The sequence below is a fragment of the Phalacrocorax aristotelis genome, chromosome Z (genome assembly GCF_949628215.1).
Source record: "Phalacrocorax aristotelis chromosome Z, bGulAri2.1, whole genome shotgun sequence".
NCBI lineage: Eukaryota > Metazoa > Chordata > Aves > Suliformes > Phalacrocoracidae > Phalacrocorax > Phalacrocorax aristotelis.
This window is the reverse complement of record NC_134311.1, coordinates 42482791-42495422: the sequence shown is the minus strand read 5'-3', so window position 1 is coordinate 42495422 and position 12632 is coordinate 42482791. Positions and strand designations below refer to the sequence as shown.

Below are 12632 nucleotides of genomic sequence, written 5' to 3'. Positions count from 1 at the left end.
CCTTCCCACCCTTGAGAGTTTAGCCAGATTTCAGGCATCTTTTAGCTGCTTGAGTACAAACAGTAGCATCAGTGGCTGCAGCATTGTAACCACAAAAGGTGAGAATCATTTGTGGGTGGCTGACTCTGCCTTGCTCATGTCTGTCCTAATGCTGCCTTGATTGATGTGATGTCATTTGTTTTTTAAAAGCTGAATTTCACATTGTATTGCAGAGAATTGTCCCGATCAGAATCCTCGTCTTAAAAACTGGAGCCCTGGAAAAGATCCTGAAAAGAGAGTTATTATCAAAAAAGGGGATTTGTTTCGTCTGAACACAGATGCTACAGTACACTCTATAGTTATACAGGACGGAGGTATGAAATGGCAAGATGAACACCATGCTTCAGTTTACTGCGTAGTTTTTGTTTCTGTGATTACACGAAAATGGGTTGGAATTCTATGTTGCAGTTTATTGATCAGTTCCCCTGCTTTTACTTTTCAGTGCTACCAGGCCAGGAATATCATTAAAAAGATGAATGAACACTGTAGAGTCTTTCCAGTGGAGGATTGATGTGGTTTTCTGTAGGATATAGTAAAACTGGTGTAGTAGCCTGCCTTGCACAAGATCTGATTGTCTTCTGATGGTGATTGTGGTATGTTAATAATTCTACCAAAATGGCAGAGAAAATTAGGAATAAACTGACCAAATTCTTAGAAAGATAAATCACAATTGGTAGGAGTTACTTTCCCAAATACTCATAAACATATGTAAGAGCATTACATCTTAATTCATGGGTATGGAAAAATCTAATATTTTTGTTGTTCTTATTGCAGAACTTGGTTCCTTGAGTTTATCTTGCTTTAACTTACAGAATTTTCTTTTTCCTTTTAGGGTTACTTGTTTTTGGTGATGATAAAGAAGGTTCTAAAAATATTACTTTGAGAACTCGATTTATCCTGATAAAGGATGGTGGAATGCTTCATGTTGGAGCAGAGAAATGCCCCTATAAATCCAAAGCAACTATTATTTTGTATGGGAAGTCAAACGAAGGTGCTGATGTGCCAGAATTTGGCAAAAAATTTATTGGTGTGGGCCCTGAAGGAACGCTGGAGTTGCACGGGCACCAGAAGTTATCATGGACTCTTCTGTCAAAGACTATGTATTTCTCAGGGCTGGCCTATGGTGGTCATACATTTAAAAAAAATTTTTCCCGAGGACTAAATGTGAGAGTAATTGATCAGGACACAGCAGAGGTTTTGGAAGCAGTGAAGTTTGATACTCATGAATTTTCAGAAGAAAGTGTGAACTTCCAGAACTTACTGAAAAATGGCAGTCCTGGTCGCATTGTTGCTATCGCTGTAGGAGATTCAGCTGCTAAAAATCTACTGGAGGAAACCAGAGTGACTATTCAAAATCTTTTGGGAAGCAAGTTTGTCAGAGGATTGAGTTACAGGTAAATAATTTCTTTTCCCTTTTGTGCTGAGTAAAGATTAGATACAGATTCTGCTGCATTTGGGGGATTTGTTAAACTTTGACACTGCTCTTAAAGTCTTTAGAGGATTCTCAGTGTTGTACATGAAACTGCAGTAGTAATATTCAGCATGCAGTATTTTGATAGTGCAGAGACTGATAGTTACAAGAATTTGTGTGATAAACTTCATTACTTAATCATTGCTCACTTTCACTGTTCTTTATGGAATTTAAAACTGGGTGTGGCGAGGAATTTTTTCTTGTTCAAACACAGATAGAAAACAGTTGCTAGGTGAAGCTTTTAGTGCATATGACTTTACATTTGGAAGAACAAGGAACACCAAGCTAGAAACTGAATACAGGGAAGGGGTACTAATCCTGTATATCAAACAGTGTCTTATTCATACCTGTGCACTGTTGAAATGAAAGTACATGACTCCTCCACTGATTCTGCAAGGGTACTGATCTGTGAAAATATTTTGTTATTGAAGTATACTTGTAAGGTGTTTCTGTATCTTTTGACCATTCTTTTCAGTTGGTCAGGGTTTGGATGGTGGGATGGTAGAAGTAGTATAATAGGAATTATTAAAGCGGGAAACATAAACTGCTCTGGTGTTTATTTAGTTGCTGTGAGTAACTTTTTGTGGTTCATGTCCTGAACGTGGCTTTGTGCTGCACAGGGTTAGTAATATAAATGAAAGAGTCACCAAATACCTGCCAGTCCATTCTTCAGCTTCCATTAAGATGGTATTGTATAACCTTTCTATTTTCCAGGAAATCAGTCGTTCAGTTTTTCCATTCTATTCTCACCCCTCACTGTCCTCCAGCATCTGGGTTGTGGTTAGTTTCCTCCCTCTGCTTTGGCAGAGTCAGGCTGGGCTGTCAGTCAGGATGGCATGTTCTGACCTCGGTTCCCGTCAAAAGCACGTTTGTCAGTGGCTGTGTAAGCATGTGGTCAGGGGATGGAAAGTGCTTGCAGTGCTGCCTCTGAAGCAGTTTGGTCAGAGGTGCTGAAACCTGGATGTCCTGTAATAAGTGCCACCTCCTGAAGGCAGGGAAGCCCGTGTGGCAGTTGTTCAGGTTGCTGTGCACCCAGCCCTGATCTGGCCTGCAGGTGTGGGTTTCTGGTGTTTGTCACTGTCTGTGACATCCACACTGGTTTGTCTGAAATAAGGAACTTCTTCAGCCTGCAACAAGGAAGAAGCAGCCTTTCTTCCTTCTCTGATGAACTGATTCTCGTCTGTTTTAGTTAGTTGGTAGAGGCTCTGTAAGCACATAAAATTGTCTTGCTCTGTGGAAGACAGGTGAGCAGCTTTCCCTGAGTGTTCACTGAGAAAAAGCAGGGTCGTTTTGTTAAACTTGTAAAGCTAGTGAAGGAGATTCCAGCATGGAGGTGAATATTCTGTTACATCCCTCTTGCCTTCTGCCTCTTCCTGCAAAATAGCTCTATTGATTTTAAATTTTAGTATGTGAAGCCTTCAGCTTTGCTGCTACTGAAAAGCTGGCCCAGTATGTACAGTTCCTATGAACACACTAACACTGAACAGTTTCATTTGGCCTTTTAATCCCACTGAACATCATGAGGGGACTGAAGTAACTGGATTGAAGGTGGTTTTAATATCTGCCTTTGAATCAATCATTAGCAACAGACTACAGTCCAGCTGGCTGACACTGTTTTCACTTGGGGTGAGTGATTCAGCTTTAATGATGCAAAGTTGTTCAGCTTTTTAATAGATGATCTCGACTGCTTCCTTTGCACACATAATTATGGCATTACAGAGCAGTAAAGGGCAGCAAAATAATCTTGGTTTTTGCACTTGGTGGCAGCTTCCTGTGACATGCAGTTTGTTTTTCATTTCCAAAAACTTGGATGCATTGAGCAGAGATGTAGGAAGGGGAAGGACATCCAGAACAGTTCCCTACTCCACCAGTGCTCAGCCAAGTAGATGTCTAGCTGAGGGAAGGGCCAGTGAGGGGGGGAAAAGCAAAAATCCTTGGTCTCAGCCTTCAGAAACATCAGTGATACCTTATACAAAGGTTGTATAACAGCATGTGGTTCCTTTTCTGGATCTGAGCATCTTGAAATATTCAAAAGGTATTGGCCGTCCAGTACAGTGATTGCCAGCAGCTGCTGCTGGCTATGTCCATCCCTCCCAGACTGATGCATGCACAGTCTCCTGGGACTCTGTGATGCCGCTTGCCATGGCGCTGTGACGGCAGCGGGCTGCGGTGGGAAAGTCAACACTGGCTCCTAGTCTTCCTGTGCTCTGGTACAGCTGTTTGGGAGTAGGATCCTATATTGCTTCTGTCGCTTATCTCTTGTGATTTGCTTTTGGAAAAAGCATGTCTTGTTGGATGTTGTACTAAAAATGTATCTGAAAGTCTTCTCCGTTAACAGCTCTTGTATTTGCCAGTTTGTATGCAGGACATCCAACTATTTTAAACTGTTTCTTTTCAATGAGGTCTGCCCACTTTTCTTCTGAAATTTGAAGATCCGTTTCAAAATTAATTTGGAAGAGCAGGCAAAAACATTATTTATTACATCTGTGCTATTGTGTTGTCCTTTACCTGTCTGTGAATAATTTGTTAAGAACCATTATATTTAAATATTTACTTTTGTTTTTCAGACAAGCCTGGGCTTTTGTTGGTGTCATAGGTGGTGGAAATTCTTCCTGTAATGAATCAGTGAGAAACTACGAAAATCACAGCACTGGTGGGAAAGCCATTGCTCAGAAAGAGTTTTTCACAGTGGATGGTCAGAAGTTTGTTGTGAGAGCTTACAGTGAATGGAATGATGGTAGGAAAGCATTTTGTGAAATCCTGCTGTTGTGGAAGAAATAAAAAATATTGTATATGCTTTTTTAAAATAGAACTGTTGGTTGCAATGTAGATTTCTGAGTACTCTAAGTTTGTTTTGGTTTTGTTTTTTTTCTTGCTGTGGGTGAAGTATGAGGGGACAGTTCTTCGGTGCAAACTGCTCTTTCAATCTACTTGTATACAGTGTGTGAACAGCATAACATTAAGAGTCTTCATTTTTAATATAGTTAGAGATAAGGGGTCTTATAAAAGGTAGAAACAGGCTTTTTGCTTTTTTTTTTAGTAATTTGTCAGTTATGTATATGTTAAATCTAAAATTCTGAGGTGGTGATAATGATCCTGAAAATAAGACTTGTTAGAAGCCAAGAGAAATGTTGTATTCTTGTTACAATTTCCTGTTGCTGTTTGATGCTGAAATTTAGGTGGCTTTTTACCAAGTTGAGTCTGTGGTATAAAGAGCCTGGAAGGCCTACCACTCATTTACTGTATTCATTTTTATATTTAAGATAACTTTTATCTGAGTTTTACTTTTTATGGGCAGTAATCTTTTTCTGTTTGTACAATTACTAAGCAATATTACATTTGCCTCAGAATAATTTTTTAAGGTAGTTGGATATTTATTTGTTAAGTTATTGAGCTATTTGATACTGGTCCTTCACTGTTCATTACAGCCCTATGAAAATGTATGGACTTAAGAAGAAATCTACCAGAATACGTCTTTTACTTGCTGGTACTGTAGAGTTAGGGTCAGGAGAAAGCAAGAGTTGCTGAACTTAGGCAAATCCATCACAAGGTGGTGAAATAGCACGTGTGTGTAATTTAGCCTGCCAAACTGTTTTACTAGTTGTGAACAAAAAGGAAAGTCTCCCTACTTTGTTCTGCCAGGTCCTTGATTACATCTGTAGAGTAAAGAATGGCATAAAAAGTCATTTGAAACAAGTAGAGGTAGCTGGACCTACAAATTGTTGGCATATGATATTAGGGTTATTTTTAATTATACATACTTTTTTTTTTCTGCCACTGTTAGTTCCAGCTTTTCCATTTGTTTTATTTGAGATCCACTAAATAAGCAGGCTGTAATGGTATCTCACACTGGCAAGTTTCAGAGCAGAATTGTACTTTAGAGGGCTTTGGAGTTTGCAATCTTCTTGGAGTTAGTACCCTCTTGGAAATGGTTTCATATAAGGGTGAATATAATCTTACATTTTGTTTACCTTTTTCTTAATTAGGTGTCCCAATTTCAGGCTTCCAGGTAGAAGCTGTAGGTGGAGTGATAATTAATCTTCTGGATGATGTTAGTAGCTGGGAGCCTGGAGATCGGATTGTGGTCGCAAGCACAGACTATTCAATGTATCAGACAGAGGAATTCACCCTCCTTCCCTGCCCGGAGTGTACAAAGCATCAGGTCAAAGTCAAAGGTATAAGAGCGGTCACCACCTGAAGATTTGTGTCAAACATGTATTCACGGCAGTACACCCTGGATGGTCCCTTTCAGCAGCAGTAAAGAACAGCCTGTTCACCTGTCTCTACATTGCACTGTTCCCTCATACAGGAACATGTACTTCTTGCTGTAAAATTGCTCAGTATAATGTCAGGTCTGCCTCACAGTTTACCATATTAACTGTTCTTTCTTCTTTCTTCCCAGGATCATTGAATGCTTTAGTTCTCTTCCAAGAGGATTATGCTTGTTTTCTTTTCTTGGCTCCTTTCTGTCTTTTCACTACTTCTCTTTATACGTGCTTGAATAGCTGTTGTGGTCATTACTATTTCCTTTGCCTCTAGTGCCCTTCCTATCTTCTGAAGTGCTATCATTATAATCTCCTTCTATTATTAAAAAAGGAGAAGGGGCTGGCGGGGAAGGAAGAAAAAAGAAAATGGCAATCTTCAAAACTCCCCACCTCCTTTTCCTCAGTTCCCCGTCCACCCCCCCTGCCCCCAGTGAAACACTTACAAAGTAAGTGGCACTTCCAAGCCTCTGCTCACACAGGATATCCCTGAGTTGTTGCCATCTGTTTTTATTTTGGGTGTGATGCGTGCAGAATGGTCGTGCAAGTTGTTGACCATTTCCTTTCTTATCTGAGTCATTCTGCTTGACTTCACAAGAGCCTCCCATGGGACTGGCTCCCAGGCTCTGCTGGTAGCCATGTTTTCCTTCTGCCACTCTACGCCCGCTCAGTGCCAGCGCCCTCCTTTCTGGTGGTCCACCAGCCTCAGGTCTTCAGCTTCCCCTATGGCTGCCTTCTGGGCTGCAGCATCAGTTCATAGCATGCACTAACTAGTGTTATTTTGCAGTGTTGGTTTGCAGCAGCCAATCAGTGCTCTTCAGGATCTGGTTTTGTCCCATCCACCTCTGTAGAGTGCCACTTCCTCTTCTGAGAACTGAGAAAGAAAAGAGTAGTTTGAAGAAGTCGTCTGTGGACACATTCAAACTTTCCCGTTTCCCCCATATCTTAAGGGACTGCCAGTTTGTGTGTCCACTTTGCAGTGCAGTTTGCATCCCACAGCATTCGCTAAACTGGGTCAGATGTGTTTTACTGTATTGCAAATTCCCAGATATGGAAAAAGCTTATTGTAAGTTCACCTTACTAAACCTGGGAGAATAGCGGGATGGGTGAAGCTGCAGAGCTGACTTAGTGACATGGAGCGCGACACTTCCACGGCTTTGTTTTTAAGTCCTCACGTTGTGGGTGTTACTGAGCACAGTATTTTAAAGAGCAAACTTAACTTGAAGGTTGCGGTGTGAAGTTTAAGAAGGTTTTTGTCACCACAGAATAACGTATGTTTGTGCAAACTCTGTTTCATCTCAGAAATCACGTACTGTGAAAAAGCAGCTGCTTTTAAAGGATTTAAAATATATTAATAAGATTTACAATCTGTCATAAAATATAAAATCTTGGCTTTTTTTTTTTTTTGAAAATGATTGCTCTCTGAACTATAGATACGTCTTTAAAAGATGTTAAAGGAGGTGAACTGGCCCATCTTGGTATTTTTCACCCCCAAATTCAAGTTTCCTTTGTCATAGTAACAGACACTGTTTAAAAAAAAATCCCCAAACCTCCCTATATATTTGTTCCACAAAGAATGAATTTTCTGTGGAATGGCAAACTTGACAGGCTGAAGAACTCACCATTGTTTGAAATGATTTCTTGTACTTTTTCTTAAGTTTTTAGCTATTTTGGCCCCTTTGTGGTAGGAAGACCAGAACATATTGTCCTGTAGGAGGCCTAGTTGCTCTTTTTTGGCTTGATTTATGTATGCTACTCAAATAAAGGGAAAAACAACAGGTAAGCCGTCAAGGAGAGGAGCACAGTTCCATTTACAGACATCTATTGTCTTTTTAAATCTTCAATGGCAGGTGCAGAATTAATACCACTCTTGGTTCTGCTTCATACTGTTGTAATGACCAGTTTAGACTTGTATCCTTTTGTAAGCTTTGAAGGGATAGTGACAGTTGGTATTCAGGGAATCAATAAGTGGAGGGTAACCCAAGGGAAAAAGGTCTTTGTAAAAAATAAACACATAAATGCATTTTGTTTAAGGTTTACAGGACAGGGTAACTTTCTCAGTTTGTATAGACAAATAAGAAATTGGTTGTCTCTTTGGAATAGCGTAAAACCAGAGTATCTTGTTTTTCCTAATTTTAGTTTATGCATCGTCAAAATAACTGTCTACGAAAGAGCAAATTTAGTTAGAAAAGCAAATCCTTTTTTCTTTCAGGGGGTTGAATACAATATTTTCTAAAGGTATCTTGGCCTCATTTCAGTCCTTAATTTTCCTTCGGAACAGATTAAGCAGCCAACGTCTTTAAAAGGAAAAAAGTGAATCTGCATCTATGTTTCATTAGAAGTTTTCTAGATACCTTGGTATCATTTTAACTTTTCTCTGTTTTTTATCCATTCTGTTCACAAACTATTGGAGTGAAATTAAGATGCATTTTAAAATAAAATATTGGTATTTGTTTAGGATTGTCTTACCTGAAATGAAAAAATACATAGACAACACTTTGTTTTAGAAGGAAACATGGAGTGGCACACTTGATTTGTTATCCTCCAAGATGCTTAACTATCATTGAGTCAACCACAGTCTGGGAGGGGGGAATTTGCTTCGTGTTAGCTGGGTTAATGTTTATCATCTAACAATTTTGTGCTTTTTTTGTGCCTTAACATAAGAAAAGCTAAGAGAACAGCATGTTAAGGTATCAGAATGCTTGGGTGTTGTTGCTACAGTTAGCTTGCTTATATAAAATAAGTTTGGGTTTTTTTCTGAATCAAGGCAACTCTTCTTTTATTTCACTTTTTCTTTCTTTTGTCCTCTTTCAAAACCGCTTTTGGACAGAAAATCCTCAGTTTCCTCATGTAGGAGAAATTATCGATGGAGTGGACATGAGGGCAGAAGTTGGAGTTCTTACGAGGAACATTGTAATCCAAGGGGAAATGGAAAATACCTGCTATCGTGAAAAGGAGTGTCAGTTCTTCAATTACGATACATTTGGCGGACATGTCAAGGTCTGAAAAACACTTTAAAGTAGCTTTCTGTCATGTAAAGGCATATTGAGGAAGAAAAGACTAATGCTAAACTTGAAGGGGTTTGAAAACTTGATGTTCTTCAATTCATATGGTTACTTTGTGTAGAAATTACTTCGTTCTCGACTTTCCCAAAATTAGATTTAATTCATCAAGACTTAGTCTGCAGAATTGGAGGAAGGGATGTAAAATGCATGAAATACAGAAGTATCCAGCATATGTTGCAACATATGGGGCAGGGATTAGACCTTGCAAGTGATGTCCCTGCATGTGCATCCTGTAATATTACAGAATAAAGTTTGATCTCCCTTTTCTTTGTCTTCCCTCCTTCCCTGCCTTTCTCCTGCCCCAAGTGATGAGCATTGAGTCTGGAGATCTGCATCATCTTGAAATTGGGCGCTAGAGAGGCATGGAGAGGATAGCCATCATGGTCCAACTCAATTTCTATCTAATTTTTTTAAAAAATTGAAAGTACTAAGGTTAGTAAGTTAAAATAAAGGAAACTGCTTCTAATTCTTGTATTACCACAACCATAAAGTTGAGAGGAAGTATTATTATAGAAACTACTACTTAAACTTGTATTCACTTATGTTTTTAGATTAAAGGATTGAGCAGCAGCATATCAGCTCTTCACTGACACTGGAGAAGTTTGAGGCCTTATATTTTAAATGCAAATGTATTTGTGCTCATTATGTGCTGGTCACAGTTTAAATCTCTCTTTCTAATATCTTTGGATGCAGATTTTAATTTTATAGTGGTGGACATAATGGTGGGAAAGAAAGTATGCCCTTCCCATACTGTGTGGCAGCTTTTGTTTTGTGGAAGAGAAGTAGGCAGAATCAAGGCACTCTTTAGTGTTCAAGATGATGTAATGAAAGAGGATAATGACAAGCTGTGAATCTTGCAAAGCCTGACCTTGATTGCCACAATAGTGCAAATACAGCAGACCCCTCAGATGTCTGGAAGATAGAAGAGAAAACAAACATTTTGAGTCATCAAAGTTGTGAAACTGTTCCCAGGAGACTGGAATATCCAAGTGTCTTCTGCCAAACCTAGACTTCAGCACTAGAAGCATTTATGGCTTATGTTCATCTTGTGCGCTCAAGCACAAGCTAGGCACTAGTAAATGTTAATGGCACCAGGGGTTTTGATTATCCTGCATTTTCTACTGGTCACTAAGACCGTAGCATAAAGGAGGCTTAGTGGCAGTGAGGAGGGGCATTGGTTTGTAGTTTTATGACTGCATTAGTGGTTTTAGATATTAAGAGTCAGATCTCAGGGATGCCTTGTTTTGACCATCCCCTCTGTGTTTTAGACATACAAACCTTAGGAGTGCAATTAGAGGAGAGGAAAAAGTCTGTATTACTAATTTCCGTACAGCACAAAGTACATCTAAAATGGTTATTTCTGGTAAATACCCATGACAGGTAAGTTAATGAAATAATAGAAAAGGGTGGGGTTTTTTTTCCCTCAGCTTAGCTCATTGCTGTTTCGCTCTTGCACTTGGTTTCTGTTTTTGTAGCAGGTTAGGTAGAAGAAGATACTTCTGCTTTCCTGTGTTATTGGTGCAGCCCCATTGTGTTTTCACTTTGCATTAGGTGGTGTTACTGTGAAGTTGTATGATTCTGAAGGCAAAGTCATATCTTCGTTAATAAAGAAGTTCCTTTGGGGCGCTGTGTCCAGTTTTGGGTTCCCATTGCAAAGAAAATGTAGAGGCACTGGGGTGTGACCAGTGAAGGTGGTCTGTGGGAGTACATGATGATGAGCAAGGAGAACAAGGCTTGTTGGGTGTGGGGGAGGTGGAGAGGAGGGATGTCCTTGCTGTCCTCCTGGGGAGGGTTCAGAGAGGCCAGAGCAATTCATGGAGGTGCACAATGATAGGACAAGAGACAAAGGGACTAAACTTCAACAAGGCAAATTCTGCTTAGATACCAGGAACGTTAAAAGGAAGAACCAATTGATGTTATATGAGCATCTCTGTGGCTGGAGGTATTCCTTGGGCAATGTGCTGAGCAGCTGTCTTTAACGTGACCCTGTGCTGAGCTGGCAATTGGACCAGGTATCTCAACAGGTTCCATTGAATCTCTATTATTTGGTGATTTTATTCAACCAAGCCTGTCCCAGGTGGGCTACACTGGTACAACTTCAGTATAGGCAGCCCCTGATAAGGGGGACTTCTGTTTATTTGTACAGGATGCGGTCATACATAAAGAATATTTAACGTGCCAGCTAGACGTGGCAAAATGTCTGGTGAAAATGGCTCTGTGTTAGCCAAGTGGAGGTTTAGCTTTTACACATATTTATGAAGGATACTGTTTCATAAGGCAGGATATAGAGCAAGACAGTAACAATTGTTCTAACTTGAGTTGGCCTGTGGTAACTATGCACATCCAACTTCTGTACATCTGGTATAGGTGATGTATTAACTTAAATTTCTATTGGTTAAAAAGCAAGTAGTATGTTATTCATTCTGGACTTCTCGTTACATTTTTAGATTTTGAAGAATTTTACATCTGTTCATCTCTCCTACGTGGAATTGAAGCAAATGGGCCAGCAGCAGATTGGAAGTTATCCCGTTCACTTTCACCTTTGTGGGGATGTGGATGAAAAAGGAGGTTATAATTTTAAGACTTATCTGGAAGGTCTTTCCATTCATCACTGTTTTTCCAGATGTGTGACTGTTCATGCAACTAATGGCTTGCTGGTAGGTGCAAGGAGAGTAAAACATACTGTGTTGAATTAAATGTTATAAAGAGCATTTAGAGCAAAAATAGTCCCCTCCCTTCAAGATTAATGCTCAGCAAGTTTTTTTTATTGCAATGAATAAATGAACAAGTGAAAACAGTAACTTATTTTTAACAGATCTCACCATTCTGTTTTTTTCAAATTCTTCCAAGCAGCTAAACTCTCCAGACACAGTAGTGTGTTTGTAAGGGATAAATAAAACTCTATGCTTGAATCATCTCAACTGCTGATACTGAAGCTTCACTGTGCAGCTGTGCCAAGATAGTAAAACTAAATGGTACTTGTCAAATAAATCTCAGTAAATGCTATTGCTACTGACATAATGAACTTGTATTTCTGCAGATAAAGGACACCATTGGCTATGACACACTAGGTCACTGTTTCTTCACAGAAGATGGCATTGAGCAGAGGAATACTTTGTTCCACAACCTTGGGCTAGTCACGAAACCAGGCACTCTTCTTCCTACAGATAGAAACAGCAGTATGTGTATTGGTATTAGGGATAAAGTGTATGGAAGTTACGTTCCAGTGCCAGCCACAGACTGCATGTGAGTATTTTGTTGTGAAAAAGTAAAACCATACCAGCTGCAGCAGTTAAATGGCTGATGATCTCTTCACAATAAAAAGATGAGAACATCTTTTATGTGTAATTTGGTGAATGCAGAAACCTTAAATGTAGTTCACATAGTAATAGTATTTAAAAAAATGAGCATTGAGTCACTTATTAAAGAGAGAAAATAAGTTTTGTAGGAAGATCGTTTCTTGTGATACTTGTTCAATAGACTTTTAAGGCCGCGTCTTTCCTTCTGTGCAAAGGCACGCACATCCTCAAGTTGTCACCGCCAGTTTTTCCGCATACTACTAACATCTTGTACAAGCTTATTAAAAGAGTGTAGTGTTGTACAGAGTATCTGAACAACATTAAATAAAATACTTTGCATTGAACTAAAAAAAGCATTTTTGACTTCTAAATGTGTGTGGGGGGGTGTGATTTTTGTTTCATCTGTGAAATAGTGACTTCAGACATAAGTTTAGCTTTTTTCTAATGTGCTTGTTATGAAGGGGAGATATTTCTGTAGGAGCTAGAGCTTTTCCAT

General features: G+C 39.4%; 1 protein-coding gene across 4 annotated transcripts in view; it reads left to right on the top strand.

Annotated features, from left to right (window-relative positions):
• Window positions 1-12632, top strand: part of CEMIP2 (cell migration inducing hyaluronidase 2) — a 51335-nt gene that overhangs the window by 17744 nt on the left and 20959 nt on the right. For 3 of the 4 annotated variants that reach the window (XM_075078182.1, XM_075078183.1, XM_075078181.1), the window contains exons 3-9: window positions 213-353; window positions 872-1433; window positions 4078-4247; window positions 5497-5685; window positions 8603-8772; window positions 11285-11494; window positions 11878-12083. In XM_075078182.1, coding sequence (XP_074934283.1) covers window positions 213-353; window positions 872-1433; window positions 4078-4247; window positions 5497-5685; window positions 8603-8772; window positions 11285-11494; window positions 11878-12083 — 1648 coding nt within the window. Of the gene's footprint in view, window positions 1-212; window positions 354-871; window positions 1434-4077; window positions 4248-5496; window positions 5686-8602; window positions 8773-9199; window positions 9270-11284; window positions 11495-11877; window positions 12084-12632 lie in introns of those variants that run through there. The other variant, XM_075078184.1, reaches the window with a different exon arrangement.